Source organism: Pelobates fuscus, chromosome 1 (assembly GCF_036172605.1).
Source record: "Pelobates fuscus isolate aPelFus1 chromosome 1, aPelFus1.pri, whole genome shotgun sequence".
In the NCBI taxonomy this organism is placed as follows: domain Eukaryota; kingdom Metazoa; phylum Chordata; class Amphibia; order Anura; family Pelobatidae; genus Pelobates; species Pelobates fuscus.
Genome location: NC_086317.1, coordinates 323,523,010 through 323,549,661, shown reverse-complemented (window position 1 = coordinate 323,549,661; position 26,652 = coordinate 323,523,010). Strand labels below are relative to the sequence as shown.

Below are 26,652 nucleotides of genomic sequence, written 5' to 3'. Positions count from 1 at the left end.
ACACACACACACACACACACTACATACACTGACACAACACACACACTGCATACACTGACACACACACACTATATACACTAACACAACGCACACACTACATACACTAGCACAACACACACACACACTACATACACTGACACAACACAACACACACACACACACTACATACACTGACACAACACACACACTACATACACTGACACAACACACACTACACACACTGACACAACACACACACACACACCATACACTGACACAACATACACTGCATACACTAATACAACACACACTGCATACACTAACACACACACTGCATACACTAACACACACACTGCATACACTAACACAACATACATACTGCATACACTAACACAACACACACACTGCATATACTAATACAACACACACACACACTGCATACACTAACACACACAATGCGTACACTAATACACTAATACAATACACACACTGCATTCACTAATACAACATGCACTCTGCATACACTACACACTAACACACTCACTGCATCCACTATACTGACACACACTCTGCATTCGCTACACATTAACACACTCTGCATTCGCTACACATTAACACACTATGCATTCGCTACACATTAACACACTCTCTGCATTCACTACACATTAACACACTCTCTGCATTCACTACACATTAACACTCTGCATTCACTACACTAACACACACTCTGCATCCGCTACATACTAACACACTCTCTGCATTCACTACACATTAACACACACTCTGCATTCACTACACTAACACACACTCTGCATCCGCTACACACTAACACACTCTCTGCATTAACTACACATTAACACTCTGCATTCACTACACTAACACACACTCTGCATCTGCTACACACTAACACACTCTCTGCATTCACTACACATTAACACACACTCTGCATTCACTACACTAACACACACTCTGCATTCACTACACTAACACACACTCTGCATCCGCTACACACTAACACACTCTCTGCATTCACTACACATTAACACACACTCTGCATTCACTACACATTAACACACACTCTGCATTCACTACACTAACACACTCTCTGCATTCACTACATATTAACACACTCTCTGCATTCACTACACATTAACACACACTCTGCATTCACTACAAATTTACACACACACTACATTCATTACACTGACACACTCTGCATTCACTACACCCTAACACACACTCTGCATTTATTACACACACTCTGCATTCACTAAACTATGCACACACTCTGTATTCACTAAACTATGCACACACTCTGTATTCACTACACTAACATACACTCTGCATCAACTGTACACACAGCATCCACTACACAAACATCCTGTATTCACAGTACACACACTACATCCACCACAAATTGAAACACTCTGCATTCACTATACACAGACACTGCGTCTAATACACACACTACATCCACTACAGACACTGCATCCACTAAACACATTTCATCTAGTACATACAAACACTACATCCACTACACAAACACACACTACATCACTGTAAACACACTACATCCACTACTCAAACACACTCTGCGTTCACTATACACACTGCATCCGCTACACAAACACACACTCTGCATTCACTGCACAAACAGTATCTAATACACACAAACACTACATTCATTACACACATTCTAATTCACTTCCACTATACACACTACATTCAGTCCCGCATCATTGTCAGCGGACTAGGTAGGGTGTGGAGGGGCCCGGGAGGGAGGGGGCAGGGGGGGCTAGACCTTGTGCTTTGTCAGGGGCCCCAAAATTTATGGTGGCAGCCCTGTGGGGTGTAAAACACATTAGGACAGGAATTTGCAGTCAAATAAGGTGGGCTGCCCTTTAGGAGAGAGCAAGAGACAGGTATGTGAGGTAGAGGTTAGTCTTGGAGGCCATAAGCTTTCCTAAAGAGATGGGTTTTAAGGCACTTCTTAAAAGATGCAAGACTAGGGGAGAGTCTGATGGCGGTAGGCAGGCTATTCCATAGGAAGGGAGCCGCCCGCGAGAAGTCCTGCAAGCGTGAGTTGGCCGTACGGGATAATCTTGATCTATATAATACCCATCTAGATCACCAACATGATTCTACAATCTTGTGGATCAATAATCCTCATGACGCTTAGGTAAGCATGGTAGGAGCTATAGTCTAGAAAGAGATAGAAAAATAAGGGTTTCTTCTCATTATAATCACTTGCATGAAGGGATTAGACACATTAAACAGTATTATAATTTAAATTGAAACCCCATGTTAAAAGTGAAGGCCATAATAGCTGGGTTACTTGGAACAATCTCTTACGTAGCTAATTTGTGTGTGTGTGTGTGTGTGTGTGTGTGGTGGGGGGGGGGGGGGGGGTATGTCCCAACTTTATTATTTTTATATTAATTTTACAAGCAGGTTGATGAACTGCAAAGTGAAGAAAATAGCAAAAACTGACTTATTACAGTAAACTTCAATGTGCCATTCTTATAGTACACAATTCAAACTCAAATCTACAGTATAAAGAACACTGATGGAAAAAGCCTCCATAAGACAATCTTAAATTGAAGGATAATGTTTGCAATCCTCTTTTCTGGGAAGTAGTTAATCTCTTGGCTTCAGTTGTGTAAATAATATGGTGTGTGATATAATTGTACTCTCAGGCTGTGCAGTATAACCATTGGGTCATTGCGACCCTCTCACTAAAATACAATGGTGTTTCAATGCCTAACAGGAGCACATGCTCACTCTGTGGCAATACAATAGGTAATCAAGCCTAAACATGATTGTGTCATCTGGATGCAAAACAAATAGGATTAGTTAATATGCACACACAGAGACCCAGCAAGCAGGGCAATCAGAGGGAAAACCGTCTTTTCCAGACCATGAGCACAGTTTCTGCCACTCTGCACATATACACAGGCTGGGTGAAACAACCACAAAAGCTGAAATTGCAGCAAGCCAATGATATGGGGAAAGATTCCAAAAATAGCTGGCTATCAGTTCGAAGAACCTATGTTTGAATATTGTTAGGGAGACATGACTTGTACTATTATTTTCATTGTATAGTGATAAAGTGCCAACCTAGTCTATAGCCAAATTGAGAAGAAGCAAACAACAAGTAAAATAAATGTAAACACACAAATGGTTAATATATATTTGAAACAGTTTAAATAATGTATGCGATTTTAGATTGCAAGCTCCTTAAAAAGAACACCATTGTTGAAAATAAATCTATTTTTAATGTTCCAATATTCCTTTTTTAGTTTCGATTACTGGCCCCTATGATTAAAAATGGTTAAGAAAGTTGTCAAATTGACTTGTGATCCAGCATCAGGACAGTCTCCATGCTGTGGCTCAATCCTCCTACTCACTAAATGGTGATGTCTTGTGCAGTCAGATGCCTCTCATAAAGAAGTTTTGAGGGCTTTTGGTGCATGCACATACTTATTCTGCCAATCCAATGCTTCTCATAGAGGAGTTTTTGATGCAGCGCTTCTCTAAAAGAAACACTAACAAAGTTTGGATTCATTATACTGTGTCACTAGGGACCTGTTTTCAAACAAACATAAACATTGCCGTCTCTCAGAAAAAAAACTGTTTTAAATCATGTCTGAGAAACTGGATTGGGTACCAAAATCACTACATTAAAATCTTCCATTTTATGCACTGTTCTCCATAACTTTTCTTATAGATGGTCTAAACTTGCATGTTGAATCTGCTATCTGGACAGGGTTTACATGTTAGACAAACTAGTATAAGGAACATAATGTATCCACAATAATGCATTCCTATGAAGGATCGGTACCACCAAGCGAGAAAGGGTTTGCCACTGACACAAATTTTGCTTTATTGCAGAAGATCTACAATTGACTCTGATAAAAAGAAAAATGTATGTTATCTATAGACAGGACTTACAATCAGCCAAGTAAAGTGCGGTGGGAGCACTCTCACAAGGGCACAAATGCCCTAAATAGGCCTCATGAAGCACAAGCAAGTTTAAAGGGACACCATAGTCACCACAACAGACAATAATTAGTAGCAGTGGGGGTTGATGATTTCCTTGTGAAGTACAAGACGGTTTAGGCACTCCAAGGTTCAGAAATGACAAATTTATTGAAGCCCAATGTAATGTGTTACATTGGGCTTCAATAAATTTGCCATTTCTGAACCTTGGAGTGCCTAAACCGTCTTGTACTTTATACTTACTGTTATTGGGACCTGGTGTTTGGTCCTGGTTTGGTTGCACCCTGGCTCAGAGTGATAGGATTGAGTGCAGTTCCATATTGTTTTGTTGGAGATGATTTCATTTTGGTCAGTGGGAATTAATAATAAATCTCTGATTACCCATTGGAATTGTTAAGAAATCCCTGGTGGCCCAGTGGTTTTAAAAGGACAGTTTAGGCGCCATGACAAAATCATCTAAATTAAGTTGTTATGGTGCCAGGAGGCCCCTGGGTGCACTCTTAGCTCAAGGGGTTAAACTATTCTTTAGTTGATTCAATCCCGAAGTTAACTCCAGAGCTGATTTCCTCCCCCCCCAGGAGACATCTGGTTTCTGAAATCTCAGTTTCAGTAAGAGCAAGGGCTGCCAGCAGGGGCGCCTCTGATTGACTGAGAGCAGTCAGCTGATACTCTTAGCCAATCAGTGAATCCCCATTGACAAAACTTGCTTGAAAAGTGCATTTTTGTGAATGGGGATTCACTGATTGGTTGAGAGTGTCGGCCAACTGCTCTCAGCCAATCAGCGGAACCCCTGCCTGGTGGCTCTCCGCGCTTCCTGAAACTGAAATTTCAGATCCTACTGACCTGGCGCTAATTAAGGAAGTCTGAGCACAAGCTGGGAATCTTGGCGATACGCTAACTGCCTCACTGAGTACTGAGACCACAAGGGAACGATTAATGAGGTCTACACCAGGAAATAGTATTTTCTATTTAATATGTTACTGATTTTAACGTGGGCAACAGTATGCTTGGACACTGCAAAAAACAGACTTCATCTTATTTGTACCCTATTGTACAGTATAAATAAATAATACATTTGTCCTGTGTTTATTGTTCAGAGGTATTTAATCCTGCAGGTAAGGTCTGCTGTTTTACCATACTGTACGTCACATAAAAATATAATTATACAGTTATTTATATTTAAGTAAACTTCCTTGTTACTGTTTGATCACTATGTAGTAGTTACTTTAGCACACAATCGTGCCTTAATAAAATCTACAATATTTTGTATTATATTCTCATTCAAATAGAAGTAAATATATAGTTTTGTAATGGAACAATAACCACAAAAACACAAAAATAAGGGAGATTCTCCATTTACCAAGCATGAACAAAATGCAATTCAAACCTGAATTGTAATAAAGGACGTAAAGTAACATGAGAACATATAGTGCACAGGGAAAATTAGGGTAGGAAGAGAACAAGATTAGACACCATTCCTCCAGAGTGTCCTAAATATTCTGTGTGAGGAATGAGAGTGAGGAGAAATAAAACCATCAAATAGGAGTTAATGGAGGAGATTGCAGTCTCCTCAAACAGGAGCGTTATCAAAATGACACACTGAAAAAGCATGTTTATACACATCTGAAAAAAAAATCTATGTATTTTTATACATACATTTACATGCATGTGTGTACATTTAGGAATATGCACACTTTACAGTATATGCAAATAAATGTGTGTGTAAGTATGATGTGTATATATATATATGTATATATTTATTTATTTATTTATAAAATATTTTACCAGGAAGGATACATTGAGATTTCTCTTATTTTCAAGTATGTCCTAGGTATATAACAATATATATATAACATATATGTGTGTGTGTGTGTGTCACACACAAGCAATGTATAATGTACAACACTAATATATATATATATACAAACATATAACCATAAGCATCAAATGCATCCTAACATATAGGTAAACATGACGCAAATCCATGTCCCAACATGCACACATGTATACATGTCTATACGAATACCTAGAAATATATACACAGAATGAACGTTTTAGATAAATGTAGCAAGAGAGGGTTAAGTAAAACTTGGGTAGTAGGACAAGACACTGGAATCTCCAGTTCATTTAATAATTTGATCATTCTTGTTTCACTATTTTTTTCTCCAGGGATATTTCTGAAATCTCCCCTCCTCCTACCCCCCCCCCCCCCCCCTTCCTAGGTGAAACCTTGTGAAATCTAGATGGAGCAATAATCGCATAAGAGAGAGAGATTGATCAACAAGATCCTATCTGGGGTCCTCTAGAAAATGAACTTGTATCAGAATGTATGGTCCTTTGTAGCCAGCTGTACCAGAAAGTAACCAGACTGGGATAAAAATAGCAAAGGATGCCAACTCCAGAACCGATTGATGAAGAGTGGGGCGGATAGAGAAGGGGAGGGGAGAGTCATGTTGAGTAAAAAAGAAGAGGTGGAGTTAAGTGACAAGTACAGAGAGGAGGGGAAGTGGAGCAAAGAAAGTGGGTGTGCACACTGGGTGGTAAGGAAGTGAGTGACAGGAGAGATCTGAGAGAGGGGAGGGAGAACTGAAAGGCTAGACTCAGAGACAGAAATAGACAGAGGGGAGGGATGTTGTAAGATCTGGGCAGTGATGTGAAATGGGAGGGAGATGAGTGAACAGGGAGCTGATTATCATCACAGAGATATAGGCTTCTAGTGCAAGAGCTACAGGAGGGGGTAAGCTTGCTGCTTGCAGTGTCACCCGGCACTTTGACAAATAGGAATACCAAAGATAACACACATCAGGCCACTGGGGGAGTCAGGCTCCGCCAGAATAGCTCCAGGCTCAGATCAATGGATACAAACGAAATAATGTAGCAACTGTGACCCTTCTTGCACAAAGAGCTTGCCTTGTTGAGAAATACTAAGAAAATAAAGAAATCACATGGGCAGCTTCCTCCACTATTGGGACTAATACAAGAAGTATCTGGTGATCTCTTCCTATAGTCAAGGGGGTCAGACAGCTTGATTTCTGAGTGAGACACTGACAAAGTATATCCAAAGGTCAGACAGCCTGTGGATGTGGAAAGTAAGGCACCGACAGCAGGACCTGGGAGGCAGGAGGCTGAGAAGGTACCCACAGCCATGGACTGCAGCGTGCTGAGGACTCTCATCAATAGATATGTAAGTGGAGTGTGCACTCATTGATTGGGATCATTTCCTCTCCTGCCTAGCCCCCCCTCCCTCCCTTTTCTGCTTTCCTGACCTAAATACACATAAGGGTTTTCTAGTCAGTCATGCCAGGCTCTCAGAAGCCATTAATTGAGACTGGAATACACGTTGTTTGTTTTAATGAAAGTGATAAGCTATTCACAGGAAATCTTAATTTCACAGTATTAATTAGTGATTAGTGTACATAGTGTCTCTATAGAAATACAGGACCTTACCACCTTTCAGTCAGATTGCATAGGAACGAGCCTGGCAGCTTATCTGTGCTACATAGATAAAAGTACTATCAGACGAGATAATGGCATGGTTATTAAGATAGGCGATGTTTGAAGTCTCTCTTGGAGAGTTGCAAAACAGAGCTGTATCCCCAGTGACGCTTCCTACAGATATAAATTGATCCTCTATAATATATATATATATAAACAGTGTGTTTCTTTCACTGTATCAGAACATCAGCCATGATCAGACACACACACACGTGTTGCTTTCTTTGAGCTTTCTTCCTATACATTGCCCATCATTTTAAACCTGTTATTAATAGAGGTGTGTTCCTGCAATTCCTGAGAATTCTTGGTAATGTGATTTTGTATGGACGAATTAGTCAGTTTATGGGAAAAAAAGAGTTTAACTCTATGCATCCCATCAACGTGTTAAATGACTGTGCTGATACAGTCCTCTCGTTATCAATATCAGATATTTGTACCTGATATAGCAGCAGAGTGTGATATATTATATGGGAAATTGTTAGAAAAAGTGGAATACAGTGTTAAGTTTGATAATTATATTATGAACATGTGAAATGACATGGGGGGTCTATTTATTTAATTGTGAGTGAACTGACAATTGATTTAGATTAAACATTTAGATTAAAAAAACAGAGATGGGAAAATATTTCCAGATCAACCAAAAATAAGTAATTAACTCTGTAGTTTTGATCTGCAAGTTGGTTTGTAAAAATAAATACAACTAAAAGAACTAAAATAAATATTGGAAACTTGTTGTAAAATATACAAAGTTGTTGAGCCTATGATGTATACAATTTGGGGGAGAGTAAGTTAGTGTATGGACAGGTTTTTGTCTGTAGAAACATGTTAAAAAAAACAGGTTTGACAGGTATGCTACCTATGAGCTGTATGCAAAATGAACTAACCCCCGTGGGTATTAATTCTTGTCAGATGAAGTTTCGGACACCTTCACAGAACTATTTCCAGAATCTGCCAGCTGCATCTTTACTTTTGTTGGAGAAATGGTTATACTGGGGCTTCCAATTTCTGCCTTTCCTGTGGACAATGACCTATTGATAGTTTTTTTTTTTTGAGTTCTAAGTCTACCTTCACATGATTTGTAATTGTGATTGGCATTATGCTCAGGAAATATTTATTTATTTATTATTTTTGTGTTTAAGCCATATGTACAATTAGTCACACATTCAGTCAAAAGAGGATAAGTACAAGGGTTATAATTGTGCATTTCGCTATAGTAGGAGTTATCCCGCTTAGCAACCTATAACCTGATTTTTTTTTATATATGGTACTTGTGTGCGTGTGAAATGTTGCACTAGGAACCTCATAGGTAACCCTAACATGGTTTAACTGTGTCTTATGCTGCGTGTGGCCATGGTTAGGGTGGAATGTAGCGCTTAGCATCATCCTATGCACCTTCCTCTTGGGCCTGCCCCTCCTTGCTCCTGATATTCTGACCCAGTCGCGGCTTCTCCACTTTCTGCCTTTTGGTTTTGCGACCCATGGTGTTTCCCCAACTGTGCTCAAGCACTCTCGGTCTGCCAGGGGGGTTCTAGGTCCCTCTAAAAAGGTTTATTATAGCCTGTCTCTTGGAGCTCTTGTTCAGTGTGGCTAGTCAGCTCGGCTTCTTGGCTTCGCCCCCTGGGAACTATTTATTTTCTCTGTTACACTATGTAAAGCTAAAGTTTCTCTTCTACCAGTAAGTATCAATTAGTTCAGTGATTACACTGTTTGTAATATTTTTCGTTGTGATTCTTTGTGAACACATCTAAGTGAAAATTACTATATATTTCCCATGGATTAAAATCATATAAGCAAAAAAAAAACTCAAATATGCAATTATTTATAATATCCTTATGCTGTAGGACATGATTAATTAATTTGCATGCCATCATTGCTATCCTGGTACCAAAGGCCTAATGGAAACATTAAACATACTATGTATTAATAGCACAATACTACAATGTTCTTGATATTAACGTGTTAATTACATTATTGTAAAATGTATTTTACTATATCTTGGGACATGACTTTCTAGGAATTTTGGTGCCCCCCTCCCCTATACACACACACCTCACCTCCATCTCCAGAAACGGCCTTTTCTTATATTTAATAAGGGATGTAACATGTAATAGATGCCCCTTCTGGAAAATGTCCTCTGGATGCTCTGCTAGGATTGTCATGTCATCAACATATTACAATAACCTCTTTTGCTTACTTACTTGGTGATAATGACATGTTCTAATAACAACATTTTACATTTAAAAAATGCATTTGTACACTGTTGTACACGATTTCAGGATGCCCTATAACTCTCTGTGCCTGTGGTCACGTGCCTGTGATCATGTGCCTGCATGTGAGCAAGGAATCATGAGAAAAGGAGGCCCTGGGGAGGATGAACTATCTGAAAAGACTGTCCAGGATATCAGTAGTGTGTGCTTGCATACTTACATCAAATGTAAAATTGACCTCAGCAGATAAACATTCCCTATTCTAGACCACCACAAGTTCCACTTTAGTAAACAACCCTGTTTGTGTTAAGTCGAGATGTACTTTGTGCCATATTGTGAAGCGAAAAACACGTTTCTCTGTTGTAACATTACGAAATAAGATATATCCTCAAATGATTCAAATACCAATGGTGATTTTACCAAACCGAATTGCACACAAAGTTTAGTGATTTTATATAATACTGTCACCATTCTTTTTGATTTGTATATGGTAAAATATGAAATAATTGTAAAAGTTTATCCAAAAATATAAAAGGATAACGTCAGTGTTAGGAATACAAAGTTGTATTCCTGTATTCCTAGTACTAATGGGTCCCTCTGCCGCTGCGCCCCCCGCACATGTAAAGGGTTAAAAAAAAGTTTTACCTGATTCTAGTGCCAATGGCCCATGGTGCTCCTCCTCTGGCGACGTCAGCTGATCAGGGGAACCTAATGTGTATGCGCAGTGAGCATTAGGCCTTCTCCATAGGAAAGCATTGACTCAATGCTTTCCAATGGGGTTTTAGAAGACGCTAGATGTCCTTATGCAAAGCATGAGGACTTCCATCATCATTTGACAGGGTAAAACTCCATGAAACTGCAGAAAGCACCTCTGGTAGCTGTCTGTTAGACAGCCACAAGAGACAGTCTTAACCTTGCAATTTAACCATTGCATTTTCTCTGAAACTGTAATATATGCTGCTGCAGGGATGAGGGAACATGGAAAGTGCACCCAGACCAATTCAATGAGTTGAAGTGGTCTGGGTGCTTATAGTGTCCTTTTAAATAAAGATGTAGATCAGCAAAATAAGTTAAAAAGAGCATCAATTTTTTTTCCTAATTTTAACTGTGTATGTGGCTGGAAAAGACAAAGCTATGGCATCACATTCTGTTTAGTGTTTTGCTACTGTCATTAAACAGCTAAAAGGGTTGCTATAACCATTTTCTAGACATTTATTTTTAGCATTATTATTCCCTACTGGGCTACCAATTACTTAATGAAAAACCTACTAAAGAAATTAAAACTTTTCCTCAAAGCGCATGCGAGTGCTCTGGCCAGGTGAGGGGTGGAAAGACAGAGTGAGGGTTTTAATTGTTTTTAAAAAGGGGTTAATGTTAAAAATGGAGGGAGGCGGGGAGCACAAGGAGGGATGGGACACTGAAGCTTGCCCTTGCAGGCCCACTGTCTGCAAGGGAGAATGACACTATATCTATCATCAGTGCACAGTGTACACTGATATCACATGTCACAATGACACAATCTTTGCACAGAATTTATATTAGGCAGCCGGGAACAGATTTCTCTGTTGCTGAAGTCATGTGTGCTGGGGGTGCAACTAACTAAGTACAGATTACACTTTTTTTCTTTCTTTTATTAATTCCTAAATAAAAAAGAGACATACATACAAATGCAATACAATACAAAAAAATACAATGTCCAATATACATAAAGTAAGTGTCTGAAACAATATATTAATTAACAATAAACAAATCAGAAAAAAAAACAAAAATGACATTTGTTCCCGAGAAGAAGAGCATATTTCTGAGTAGATTTACTTTAAGGATAAACATCTATATCTTACATTTCTAGACTCAACAGTTTTTGATGAAACATTTCTAATACATCCTACCCCTTATTCCATTGAAAGGATAATTGATTTTCAAATTGGGCCCAAGTAAAAGGTTGAGTTTTTTTACAGTCTTTAGCAATTATGTTTTTGCAGTGAGTTACAAGTTAATTTTGTGCTTGGGATAGTATAGGCCAGTCCAGATGGAGCAGAGCAACTTTAGGACTGTTATGTAAGTTTATGTTATGTCTTCAAAATAAAAAGAAAAAAAATCTTAACTTTTTTACAACCCCACCACATGTGCAAATAAGTACCCTCAGATCCACAACAAGTACAACATACTCTAGAATTTCGAGGGTATACATTTGCGAGCCTGGTCGGGTTTAAATACCATTTATTAATTAACTTGAAGTGAGTTACTAATAAAGATAAGTCATGAATTTACATGAATTATAAGTTATATTCTGAAATCATTTACTCCATTATAATGTATCTATAACAATTTTCAAATCTCTTTCCCAATTTTTAATAATTAAGTTTTGGGTGTTCTTTTCATTATCGCTACAAACCTTTAGACATTTAGCAGCAACTTTATCTATTTTATTAGTAGCAAATATATTTTCCAGTCTATCAATTAATGGATTCCTATGTTTAGAGTGCAGATCACACTTTCTGTGCAGCGTTTCACCACCATCTAAAAGCAGAAGATGTCATGATGATTGGAGTAACCCTTTAATAATGAAGCACATTATCAGAATGTGACATGCTAAACACAGCACTGCATTATCAACATATGAAAGTGATTCATGCCTGCTGATGTATAGATATCTACTTCTTTAGCAGACTGCTATGGAGAACGACGCACCCCCCCCCCTCCACCACCACCCGCCATCCCCGGAGAAGTAGTCAAGAAATTTATGTGAAGAGTCATGATCAATAGAGTACTAAAACTGTATATAAGATGTAGTACAGTAGATCAATAATTCTTAGATGATTTTATTTTCTGCTTGCTCTGATCAAAACAAAAACCCTAGCTTGTAGACTTGATTAAGAGATAAAGTTGTATAGCAGTAAGTCAGAACACTTCAGAACCATTTTATAATAAAAAAAATTGTAGCTATTTTATTTTCTTAAAAGCCAGCTTTTTAAACTCTGTGCCCGGAAAAAGAATAATTACCAATTAAAGGCAGACTGAATCACAGAACAATGATTAGACACTCATTTATTAAAGTACTAAATGCAGAGAGTATGTCGCAGCATGCGCGATATACACCAAAGGTCAAACAATTATAAATCAGAAAAGTAAAACAATACATACCTTTTATGACCATTAAATCTATTTTTATTAGAAAAAGAGAAAAGTGAAGTCTCAAATGTGCTAAATTGCATTTTCACACCCTGGGGATGTATTAATAATTAATCCCTGAAGATTGTTTTTGTCACTTCCATATTATCTTGGCCTGAAACCTAGAGTATTACATGCCAGGTGATATTTAGAAAGCCAAATGCTCAATCTGAATAAATTAATAGGATGTACTTCTCTGTTATGAATTTTACATTGTATCTATAATGTTGACCTTGTTTCCTCAATATTTTTAACTATTGAGTGTGTTTCAATCATACAATTATTAACAACCTCCCTCCAACCACCCATGCAAACCAGGTGTTTATAACATACATTTGTATTATTTTCCTTAATATGATAAATTCTCAACTGCAACTCCACCATAATGATTATTTGATTATATTTCATTAGAGGAAAGCCCTTCCTGCTCTGTCTCTGTTTATGTTTTAAATAACCTCATGAATAAGATCACATAATTTTAGAAGAACTCGAATATCGCTAAGTCTGTTCTTTCCCATCCAGATTTCAACATTTGGATAAAATAGTCAACTTGTTTGGAATGTGGCATTTTGGATATTTACGAAAGCGCCCTCCTATCTTACTCATTCAGTAAACCCTCTGAACATGATTAGCCAGAAGGAATGGGGATCATAGAGTGGGTTAATAGGAGTGTTTGTATTTTGCACAGCCCCAAATGCTTCACACAGTTCTCTCTTGCTGTTACAGGTCTCCTAGAATCCTGAATTATTTTTTTTATTCCATTAGTTACTGCAAGCCCAGGCTCCATTTTTTATTCTCTATATGTTTTTTTTTTTTTTTTTTTTTTTTGATTTTCAGCTTACAGAGCTAGTAGGCCCATTTATTAAAGCATCATACACATTCCACATAATGCCTACATGCCTGACGTAATGAATAATTCTTAGGTAACAAAAAGCATGGTGGTCAACTACACGTAATTCCCATCATTGCCATTCTGTATCTGCCCATTACACATACTCACAGATATCCCCTCAATTTATTGAAGGCCAACAGTAAAAAATCTTAGCGTGAGTAAAAGTCCTTCAAAATGACATTTTCTAGTATATGTTTTAAATAAGTTACACTAATATAGAAAACTCACCAAGTAAGTTCAAAAACTCCAATGAAAAAACACAGAAACAGTGAAAGAAAATGGTATGATTTAGATAGACTAAGCATGGAAATTGGATACATTATCACCCGAAATACTACACCTTTTTTAGGCAGGCATAGCACTGGCATATTTCCATACAGGTAACTACCTTTTACCTGTCACTACTTTTAGCAAGTAGCGACTGTTTAATATTTACCAACTTCAGAAGTAACAAGATGTTACTGGCAGCCACTACTAAAAAGTCAATTGCCAACAGCTCCTGTTATTCTGTATTTTCTGTATTGGAAGAATTTAGCTACTGATTCCAACCCAGTCCACTACTTTTATCAGCTGCCGCTAAGCCTCCAAATTGATTAATTGAAACATATGTGTAATCTACTCTTAGTAAAGGAATACAGGCTGGTTGGAGATATCCCTTTAACGAAAGCAGGGCTTGTCTGGTATATCTAATATCATCACTATTTTACAGCTTTTATGTCACAAATGTTATTACCCTTGAGCGCTAACCTTACTCTACTTTCCAGTAGAAAAAAATAATCACAATCCAGTTTAGACAAGGCACAACATACCTGTCTTCAGCTCCAGGCATATGGAACTACCAAGAGCTGCATCTTTGTACTCTCGGGCATGCGCAAGAGTACGAAAGAGGGGGTCAATGGGTTATTCTGCAAGATTATGAGAACTTCTGTAGGCATTCTTCTGAATGATTAAATGAACAATCCAAGCACCATTATGTTTCTAGAAGTACCCTGGTTGTTGGTAGTCCATCTTAACTGGAGTCTACCTAGAGCTGGTCTCAGCCTCCTCTGGAGCCAGAAACTCCTGTGATGAGCTTACATTAGCTACATTAAGCTAAGCTGTGCCATGCAGTGCCAGCTTCTCAGTGGAGAGGAAATGACCGGTGCCTGGTAGACCCATGGTAAGTGTCAAACGGTTTGCAAAAATTCATCTTATTACTCCTGGCACCATAACAACTACAAGCTTGCTGTAGTCAATTTAAAATCTTAATCAGTTTATTTTGATCTAAAAAGGTAAAACATACTCGGCATTCACCTTAAATTCCCAAAATGTTTTACTTTACTAAATTGTGTAATTTTATGAAAAAGTTACAGTGAAACTAAAAGAATGTTTGCAATAGGTTCATCTGTAGACAGTGAATAAGAAACATTTGCTTTTGTTGATGATTCAGTTAAGAAGCATTCATACAAAATGCCACAGTAATATACAGAGGTTTTTAGATTCTTCCTTGTTTAAAATATTTTAGGCTAAGTTTATAATCTTGCCTCTGACAATATATAAATTACAAGGCTGGTGCAAAGATTTTTGCCGCCCTAGGCAAACAAATATTTACCACCCCCCATATTCTCTGCCCACCATGTGACATCACAATGCCCCACCCATGATCTGCCATATGAGCCAACGCCAGTGCTGCACACAATGTTTTTTTTTCTGAAAAGGCAGTGTATTTACATTAAAAGCCTGCAGGGACAGGCAATAGGCACCAGAACCACTACATCAAGCTGTAGATGGTTCTGGTGACTATAGTGGCCCTTTAATGTGAGGTAAATTAGGGATTAGTGCCACTAATAATATACTGGGTTGCCTACTTACCACCAGACGAGGACAAGAGGATGATGATGGGCTCAGGCTGCAGTCTGGCTCCCCTGGTCTGGAGGCAGTGCTCACAAAAACAATGAACAGGAAGCAGCTCCATTTTTTGGGGCCCCTTACACAGATCACAGTCTGGGCTCCCAAGGCCTGAACGTGAGAATACGTACAAGGCTGGCCCATAAGCCTGATGCCTACAAAGTCCACTCATGAGTTTGCTGACAGGCAGTGGAGTGTATGTGAGTAGGGGATGTGTTATGTGTTATTGTAGAGGATGTAATGTGTGTGTGTTCTTTTGGAATGTAGTGTATAGGGATACCAGTTTGTGTTAGGGATGTAGTGTGTGTGTGTGTGTGTATAGGGGATGCAGTGTGTGTTTGTGTGTAAGGAATGCAGTGTGTGTGTGTGTGTAAGGGATGCATTGTGTAAATCTGTGTTTGAATGTGTAAGGAATGCCATGTGTATTTCTGTGTATGTAATGTAATGCAGTGTGTGTGTCTGTAAGGGGTGCATTGAGTGTGTGTAAAAGATGCATTAAGAGAAGCAGTGTGTGTGTAAGGGATGCATTATATGTGTGTGTAATGGATGCATTCTGTGTTTCTGTGTGTGTAAGGGAAGCACGAGTGTAGGATGCATTGTATTTTTAGGTATGCCTGTGTGTGAGTAGGGAGGCATTTTATTTTTATGCATTGTGTGTTTCTGTGTATATGTAAGGATGTATTGTGTATGTGTGTAGTATGAAAGAGAGGGTTTGTGGGGTAGGATAGGGGCTGAGAGGGGAGCAGCTCTTTTTTTTAATTATTATATTTATTTTCTTAATATAATTTTTTTTGTATATTTTTTCTTTGCTTTGTGTCTCCTCCCATCTTTCCCTTAGTGGTCTTTCCCCCTCCCCATCTTTCCCTTAGTGGTCTCTCCACCCCAAATCTTCACCTTAGTGTTTGCTCCTCCCCCCATCTGTCCCTTAGTGGTCTCCCCTCCCCCCCCATTTTTCTCTTAGTAGTCTTCCCCCTCCCCCATCTTTCCCCTAGAGGTCTCTCCCCCCCCCCCCCCCCCCATCTGTCCCTTAGTGGTCTCCCCCCCATATTTCCCTTAGTGGTCTCTCCATCTATGACTTAGTTGTCTCGCCTGCCCCCTCCCCCCCACCATCTGTCCCTAAGTGGTCTCTCCACCCCCTCCATCTTTCCCTTAGTGGTCTCTCCTCTCTTCTACCACCCCCCAGTGTCCCTTAGTTTCCTGGTGTTAACAAAAAAGGGTACAAGGGAATAGTGTCGTCTCCCTTCCCTGTTGTGCCTCCTACCTAGGTCACTCGAATCTTGCGCCGCCACGTCCTGATAAATTATATGATCCAAACAATATATATTTACGTCCGCCAGTTACTGGAGCTGTTAAGCTGTTAATTGTATATTCTTTACTAGATCTTTAGTAAAACCTTACTTTTATACCTCAAAGAGTTTCCTATTATTTCTCACTAATGGTTTTACAATATTATTTTGGCTGTCAACCTTTTAAATGTGGTATTCCTGTTATATAAATGATATCATTTTGGGTCTATTTTAGCAATCTTCGGTTTTCAAGTATTCCTAGGTGAGTTGATAAAATGTGTATTATTAAAATAAATGATTATTGTTTTATCACCCTCAGGTCATAAATTATTGATCCTGCCATAAATTGGACCTGAAAATCCAATTAGATGATATAGGTATTGTAACAGGCATTATTTCATCAGTGATTCATTTAAGAGAAATGCTGTGGATTATTAAAATAATACTGCAATAGAGCCGGCTATTATTTCACTCGGGTTGTGCTCTCTTAAACATTACTCATCTCATTTGCAAGGCCTAGTTTGCTTAGCCTAACACATGGTGTATTAGCATTTCACTTTCTGGGGACAGTTTCCTGGTGTTAACAAAAAGGGTACAAGGGAATACACCACAAAGGAATACACCCTAAATGCAACCTAAAAGCTTTATAAAAGTGCTGATTTCTCTAATTGTCACTTTTATAAATTAAGAAAGAGGGACTCTGTGATAACCCTTGAATCACTTCAGCAAGGTGAAGTGCTTTTGGGGTGGAATAATCCTTTTTAAAACCCCAAATTATATATAAGGGTATTTTTGATTGAAACATTTAAGATATAGGCACATTGTCTCTCCAGAGCACTGTACGCTGGTTTTGTGACATCCTATTTTTTAATTTCATTATGATGATTTAAATATTTTTTTTAACTTTATGACTGTATTGGAGCGGTAAAGTATTTTTGTTTATAAACAATTACCCTCATTCCTTAACCCCTTAAGGACCAAAGTTCTGGAATAAAAGGGAATCAGGACATGTCACACATGTCCTGTGTCCTTAAGGGGTTAAAAGTTTAACAGAAACATAAAATGACATTAACTGTTGGATTCATGGATTCATAATGTTTACGCCAAGTTTTGACAATACAATTTTCATGTAACAGCATGAATTGAGTTTTGTCAGATAGGGGGGTTCTTCCTGGATCTTCTTCTGTCTGATTTTGGCATGCCTGTCCCCACGGTAGCCTCAGTTCCTGTTCTCGACTGATAGAAGTGAAAGCCAGTGTGGTCTTCAAGGTTTGATGTGTTATGTGTTGGGATGTGCTGTACTGCATAGCAATGTTGTAATGTGTAGTTATTTCAGTTACTGCAGCCTGACTGTCAGCTCGTATCAGTCAGGCTACTCTCCTCTGACCTCTCTTATTATCAAGGTGTATTCACCCACAGAAATGCCCCTTTGGATGTTTTTTGGTGCAGTTTTTTAAAGTTTGAATTTTAAATTATAGGCTAAATTAGCCAAATTAGCTATGGTTAGAGTTTGGCTTATGCCTTAAATGTGAAATTCAGTTTGGGTTCACTTTGATTTCTCAAAAATGTACAGTGTAGTGAATAACCCTTAGTGTATATTGGTACGTGCAGCTGTATTTGTAAGAAGTAAAATACCCATGAAACTTACTGACAAATAATAACAAATGAAAAGTCCTACATATCTCCTTTAATGAATTGCTCTTTATATTTCTGTAAACAGCTTAATCGATAGACCATCTTTTTTCCACTTTTATTAATACACTGACAATCAAGTACATTTGTACGAATGCTCTGTGGATGGAACATCTAAACACCTGCAAGCTTAAAGCAATTAGTACAATAAATTGAACGCACGTCCATTGTAAAATTCCAAAAGTCTTGCCAGCTGTATTACTGTTCCTAACATCTGTTTTAAAATAAGCTTGCTATAATAAACTTTTCTTTTCCTGCAGAAGGAAAAAATAAACCATTGAGAATAATATTAAACAATATATTTCATTCCTCAAATCTAACTAACAGTATTCTACCAAAAGAAGTTAAATAGTGCCCCAAGTACATCTCTTCTGTGATATTTCATCTTTTGATTTTTTCACATTTAATTATTGCCATTTTCATATTTTTTTTAAATGTTACAATACAGTGGAAACATTTTACATAGAAGAGTCTATGCCACAAATGTATCTGTTACGTAAATACAATTCAACTAGTTTACAGTAATGAGTATTACAATAACAAAGTATATTTTAAGGTTTCTAAAGCATAGGAAGTGAGTAATACATATATGAAATTATTACCATAATTAGATGATCAGTCTTTATCTTCCTTTAACGCACACACACAAAGAAAATTACCCGTCTTTAGCCTTTGTTTACTGATCCCAATATTTAACAAATATGTTTATGTATGATGTGAAAAAATACAAGTAAAGAGCCACTATAGGCTCCCAAACCAATTCAGCTCATTGAAGTGGTCTAAATGTAGTGCCCCTGTCAGTTTAACTCTGCAATTGTCATTTTTGAGGTTATCGATAAACTGCAATAATTACATCACAGGGTTAGCTCCACCTCTAGGGGTTGTCTACCATATGTGCAGCGCTCGCTTCACATGTGATTTAGGTCCCCAACGTTGGCTGACATCGAGGGAGAAGGAGCAGTGTGACCCAGTATAAAGGGGCATCGGATAAGTGACAAAGGGATTTTAACCCATTCTGCACTGTGGGGGGTACTATAGTGCTAGGAAAACAACTTTGTATTCCTAGCACTATTCTTTCCCTTTAAATGTATCTACACATCTTTATCCAGCAATGTGCCACCTTCATCTAATCTCCTGTCAGTCATTGTATTGCTGTGTCTTTTGCACCTGGAATTCAGCATATAGAGAAAAAATGTTTCCGTTTCTCATCTTCATTTGTAATGCTTTCCCTGGCTGTGCCCGGACTGAGTGGATTGTAATACTAGTTACTAAGTCTTTAATATAAAAAGAGTGTGTAGGGAACTGCACTCACTCCCATCAGTCTGAGCCAGGGTGCTTAGCTGTACCAAAACCAAACACCAGCTTCCCATGAAAGTAGTAGAATAAAGGAAAGAGGTCCAGGCACTCCTTGGTTCAAAATAGGCACTTTATTGGAACCACAGCAACGTCTTGGTCTTTTTCAAATATAAACTAAACACAATATAGAGCATGAAATAAAAAATGGTAAACTCAAATTACAAGTGATTTTCAATGTTTAATTCAATGCCGTAAATTCCAGACAAATGACTTTATAGAAGTGAATATAATCTGAATGTATTAAAGTGACAATATAAACGGAATGTAGGCATGCAAGAAATAAGGGTCAGCATTTACAGGCTGGATCCACAGTCCAATCCTGGGAGGTCACTGCACATTACATCTTATGATCCTGTTACCCATGTAATTTCATGTCTCATGCTTTAATCTATTTCACAGAATAAAGAGTGGATGAGGGCTCTGCTCTGACAAACTTACAGTATAGAGGAACTGAAGTGTAGCTACCGAGATGTATATAGTATGAAAGTTACATTGGCACGTGATCAAGATGTAACTGTATACACTATTTACAAACATATGTACACAAGAGTTATCTGAACACTGAGAGCAGAAGTCACTTGAGGTGAGTTGGGTACAGTGAGGTTTCAGGAAGTTTTTGAAGGACTGAAATTTAGGGGATTGTCTGCTTACGTAAGTAAGAAAAGGAAGTGTTTACATTGTTGCCTAGTGACACTTTTAACCCCTTAAGGACACATGTGTGACATGTCATGATTCCCTTTTATTCCAGAAGTTTGGTCCTTAAGGGGTTAAATGCAGTCACTCAGACGGCCCTTTGCGTTCAGCTTCTCCACGGTCTGAATGGTGACCCTGAAAAACATTGATTCACTGAATCTCTATGAGTAGATGCTGATGGGCGCAGTGGTTTGCCAAGCATGTGCAATAGCCTCCCTTCAATAAGGAAGCATTGGTTTGGCTGAGAACTCGGTCATGGAGGCGGGGTTACCCAGGGCATGACCAGCACGCTCACTGGAGAAAGATAAATTAAAAACCTTTTAACTCCATTCTGAGGGGGCTGGGGACCTAAAGTAGTACTATATAGTGCTAGGTATACATGTTTGTATTCCTAATAGCATAGTGTTCCTTTAAACACTGTTCCATAGAAGAAGGACCAAGGATGATTGATGAGCAGGTATTACATTAGTTTAAAATCCACAGACCCTCTGGAATTAGAGGTGATGGAGAGAAGGGCAGCAGTAAAGTAATTGTATAACAGCTCAAAAACCAATTAAATATCATATCATTTAATGACAAATTATCTATTGTTTGCTTTGGATGTTGTTATACACTTAGATGAACCTGGCATGACATATTCAAATAAGGCTTGTAAGTGTTATGCCCTGTATTCTTTTTTAATGCATACCTAACTATAAAAACCAAAGATAAAGTTATTTGTGTGATATCCCATTTTAATAACTGGAGGTTTTTTAGTATCTCTCCAATAGCCATTAAAGTGTAAGCTCACGTGCTACGTCAAGGCAAAACCTCTTAGGTGAGTTCTACACTTACAATTCACCTTGCTTCTTTAAACTAAAAGGCAGTATCTCTAATGAGACAGAGAGGGGTATTTTGCTAAACCACTACATACTTATTAACCTTTAATAAGGAACACGTGGGTTGGGTGGCAGCAATGCAACATGGCTGTGTGATACAAAAGTAAATACAAACATAGAAAATTAAACCCTGCACTCAAACTCCCACTACTACTGGCTAGCATCAATGACTATAGTACACATCAGCCCCAATACATACAATTAAAACCAAAGAATTAGTCACTTGCACACTACCCCAAATCCCTGTGTACATTTAAATAAGTGGAGGTTTTTAATTTCATTCCAATGGTCATTAAAGTGTAAGCTCACCTGCCACGTCAAGACAAACCTCTTGGGTGTGTCCTACACTAACAATTCACCTTACTTCTTTAAACTAAAAGGCAATATATCTAGTGACACAGGGAGGAGTATTTTTCTAAACCCCTACACATGTAACCCTTATGGTTAAAACATGTGTAGGACTGTCAGCCAATTAACTAGGCCCTGTACCGCCGTTACCGTGTTTACCTAACATAGAACGTTTCACTCTACATAGGCAGCATTCAGGTGGGGAATGTTGTCCAGTGGATCCCAGGATAGAAGTCAAACCATTCTAAAATGTGTATGCAACTGGGTGGGTGCTTGTGCAATTTTGGAGCCATAATCACTAAAGCACACTGTAGTGGTTATGGTGCTTGGAGTGTTATTTTCAATAAAAAGAAGCTGACCTCCCAGTATACGATGTAGTGCACATTTCTAAAATGTGAAAAGTTAAACATAAGCCATCCATTGACCTTCATGTGAATTATTAATGAGATGCCATAAACATTTGTTGAGTGAGAGGATGCATGTTTTGCTTGCTGTATTTCCCCAACAGATGCCACAACATTGTACGTAAAAATTACTTTCAATTCACTTTAAATTCTCAACAATGTTTAACCTTCTAAATAAACTTGTGTTATTTTATGAAAAATTCTAAAGTATCAGTGAAACTTTAAAACATTTCATATATGCTATTTTTATGGTAAATAATTAATCATAAACTTTCCTTTTTCTTATAATGGTTGATGATCAAGTTAAGAAGTATCCATACAAAAATGTCACAAAATTATATAGGAATTCTTAGAAGTAATCCAGTTATATGTTTATGATGTTTAAATTGATAATCTGTCCTCTGAATATATATATTTTCTGAGCTAAACATTTTTGTAGATTAGCAGGTTACTTCATTGTAAAATTAAGGCTTTGCAAAGTATATAACTTAAATACTGTTTTTATTACAAGATGGTTTTGGGTGGTAGTCATTTAAAGGATGCCTGTAATATAACATCTTGTTGGGTGCATTTTAGCATTCATCATTTTTCAAGCAAGCACTGGCGGCTTGATATAATCATTGTTATTAGCAAAATAAATGGTTCTTGTTTTATAAGTTTCAAAAGAATATAAATCTCAGTATATCCTGCCCGGATGAGAACTTGAAGGTTTATCAAATGTTAGCCATATTGCAGATGGCATTATCTGACTGGTGATTGATTTAATTTATGAAACATACTGCAGATTATTAAAATAATACAGAATTAGAGCTGCCTTTTATTTAACTGAGGCTAAAAGTTACTCACGTAAACATTAATTAATTAATGTAAACACTGCCTTTTCTCTGAAAAGCACATCAAGCTGTAGTTGTTATGGTGACTATAGTGGCCCTTTAATATTGCGATTCTGTACAAATGAAACACCTGCACAGTGTTCCTTTATATTCTGACCTTAGAATGGAATGCAATACCAGGGGTTCAAATGATCTCTCCAGTGTTATCAATAAATAAATGTATGTATTATGTTGGAGTGCTGACGACCATTTCCCCTCTTTCCTGTAATTATGAATTTAGATTCCAGGAAGCATCAGCAGTTAGTTACAAACATGTCAAACTCAAAGGCTAACACGGCCAAGTAAACAAGGTTTAAGTTTATGTGGGCTGCAAAGAAAAACAAAAAAACTCTCTTCAGTTTTCATAGAAACGTAGGTTTATTTTTAAAAAGTACAGTATAAAGAAAGTTGCCTGGCTGACACTGGATTTCCTCACACTTGTAGGGCTTCAAAGTATACAAAATAGCGACTTTATTTTAAGGAGACTGCATTTGCATATAACCAATATTTTAGTCCAACTACCTTGACATATTAAGAAACATTTGGTAATGGGACTGAAATGGTGAATGTATGCTGTTGCACAGCTGTAAAAAACAAATGACGTTATCTTATTGATTTTGAAGTCCTATGAGTGTGTTCTGCACTTTGATTCAAAACATCAAACTTAATGATCTCAGCCAATCCAATGCTTTCCTGACTTGTTTATCCATCATTTTTACATTCTGTTGTCCTAGACCGTGACTTCTTTTTGACTTTGCTTTGACATGTTCCTCAAGCTACTATTTATTTCTCTCACTGTTAAACCTGACCAACTCTATGTATCTGTAATAGGCCTCTGTCCATTTCTATTTCCTAGGTGTGACCAATGGTCTGCATTTTAGGCCTTATGATTTTGTGACAGAAACATGGCGTATTTAGGTGCCTCAATCTACCAAGAGATTTGTTGTTAATAGATAACCTAATTTCTTAAACGTTTAGTAATGGTCGTTCAATAGAAACTCACAATGACCGTAAGCGATATTTACATAGATTCATGACATTTATACCAAATTTGACCCTACAATGTCTTTGAAATTGAATGACACGTATAAACAAAACAGTGGTAATGAACAAGTAATCCAAGGGTTACTCTAATCCTTTTTTACATTTTTTTATTTTATTTTATTTTTAATATAAAATGCACTGCTGGAAGGAGGCGGAGCCTAACTGTTAGCCTGTATGGTCGCATGCTTTCTGAGCTCCATACAATGCTACCCAAAAATGGCTAAAATTGAGAAAGCTGTCACCCACTCTTGCTGAAATGGTCCCTTGGCTGGAAGTACAAACATGGGTCATAAAAATAAAAAGCCCAAGCCCGACAAGAGCCCATTGAGCCTGGATATCGGAGATCCATTCCGGAATTCACAGAGGGCCGCATGGGACAATATGGCGCTCACTGAAGAGGGCTCCTCCTATTCCTAGGACGACATGGCTATTGCCCCGATGGAGAGTGCCTCATTCACTGCTAAAAAGGAACATACCCCACTGGCGGCGGACTGGGACCCTGTCACTGTGACCCAACTCAGGTTGTTGGCTGAACTTCGGGAGAACATAGCAGGAGATCTGTCTCCCTTCAAGAAGGCAGTCGAAAGTGCGACTACCAAAATGGTCCAACTAGAGACCACCCAGAGCACTCAAAATAGCCAGCTTACAGAGGTGGAGAAAGGCCTGGCTGCCCTGAATAAGCACCAACAAAAAAATGCCACCAGGATTGATGCCATGAAAGACCAAGGGCGCAGATATAACTTGAAACCCAGGGGGGTGCCAGAAACTGGTGGGACTGCCGGACTTACCTCACTTTCTCAGGCGGCTTTTTGTGGCCCACCTATCGCCGAAACACGCCAAGGCTGCGAAGCTCAACGGTATGTTCCATTTACCTAAGCCACCCAGTGCACTGCCGACGGCTATGCCTGACCTCATCCTCCGCTTTAGTAGGATTTAGCAATCCCCCATTGCCTTTGAGGGCTCCTCACTATACTTCTTCCTGAATATGTCAAGGAGCACTCTGTGCGCCGGTCCCTGCAACCACTGTTCCAAATGTTCCGCACCAAAGAGGTGTCATATCGCTGGGGCCCACCTCGCACAGTCCTAATTATGGCCATAGGGACTACTCTGCAAGCAGAAACCTACCAGGAGCTGGAGGTCCACCTGCGGACATTGGGAATCACCTCACCGACAACCGCTGAGAGCAGGAGCCTGACGCAAATAACTTAAAGCAAAAGACGTGATTAATACATACACGTAATTATTACCATAATTAGTTGGTGATTCTCTATCCCCCACTATCACAAAGCAAAAATGAGCTGTCTTCAGTAATAACAAAATAATTTAAACTAAATTAATTATCTGGGCATTCAATAAAAACGTTACAGGGTTATTAACTAAAGTGAGAATTTGAACTCAAAAGTGTATTCATAGTGAATTTCAAATTTAAGGTTAAAATAGCTCAAATGTAAAAATGATCTAGGTCAGCTATGCTTTCAGTAAAGCTATTTGAAATGCACTTTGAATGCACTTTGAATTGTTAGTAAATAACCCTGTATATGCTGTATATGTTTAAGGGGTGATTCAGAGCTCAAATTAACCTGGCTCTAAACATACCACTTTCCATCCAATTATCCAGTTTCCTACATTATTTCACATTGCATCCTAAGATCTTGTATCTCATATAAATTCATTTTTGCTATAAGCCGTTTCCTATTCAAACTATACCCCTCCACATTCAAATCCTCGTATTAAAGCACAAAACCATTCCCTATTACTGCTGGAGCGTGCTCTGAACACCTCTCTGATCTCTCCTAGGCTGTTTACTTGCATTCTGCATTCAGCAGTCTGGCTCCCATGTGACCCATTGTGTGTTCACATATCGCATACAGCTCCATCCCTGCTTCCTTGTAGCTTGATACACACCTGAATGGTACAAGGTGCTGAGTTAAAACCTGCTCAATATGCTACTACCTGGCAGGTCCCTTGGCGGGGGGAAAGAGGGGAGACTCTACCAGTTAACAATGGCAAACAGTTTTAGAGCAGGGTTGTGATAAGAACAGGAAGAGGTGATAAGGGACTTGATTATTATTATTATTATCGCCATTTATATAGCGCCAACAGATTCCGTAGCGCTTTTATGCAAGCTTACAGTGTAGAGGAATTGAGGTGTAGTTACAGATGTATGTAGGATGTATTATAGATTAACAGGTGATCAAATATGTAACTTTATACATTATTAATAAAAAAAAAATATGTAAAATATATGCGACGCACATATATTTAGTAGACTGAGATGTGTAACAGAGTTAATGGAACAATGAGAAAACAAGTTGTGTGATATGAATTGAGTAGGTTTTAGGGATTTTTAAAGGCCTGGAATTTAAGGGATTGTTTGCATACTGAAAAACAAAACATAATTTCAACGTGCATTCTTTTCTTTCTCTGTTTTTATTTATAAGTCTTAAAT

The 26,652-nt window shown here is 38.2% G+C and overlaps 1 protein-coding gene across 6 annotated transcripts in view; it reads left to right on the top strand.

The window, feature by feature from the left end:
• Positions 1-6,627: 6,627 nt before the first annotated feature.
• The window catches only part of ATP11A (ATPase phospholipid transporting 11A), a 202,101-nt gene continuing 182,076 nt past the window's right edge, over positions 6,628-26,652 (top strand). For all 6 annotated transcript variants that reach the window (XM_063459730.1, XM_063459725.1, XM_063459743.1 and 3 more), the window contains exon 1: positions 6,628-7,162. In XM_063459730.1, coding sequence (XP_063315800.1) covers positions 7,124-7,162 — 39 coding nt within the window. In that variant the 5' untranslated portion in view covers positions 6,628-7,123. The remainder of the gene's footprint in view (positions 7,163-26,652) is intronic.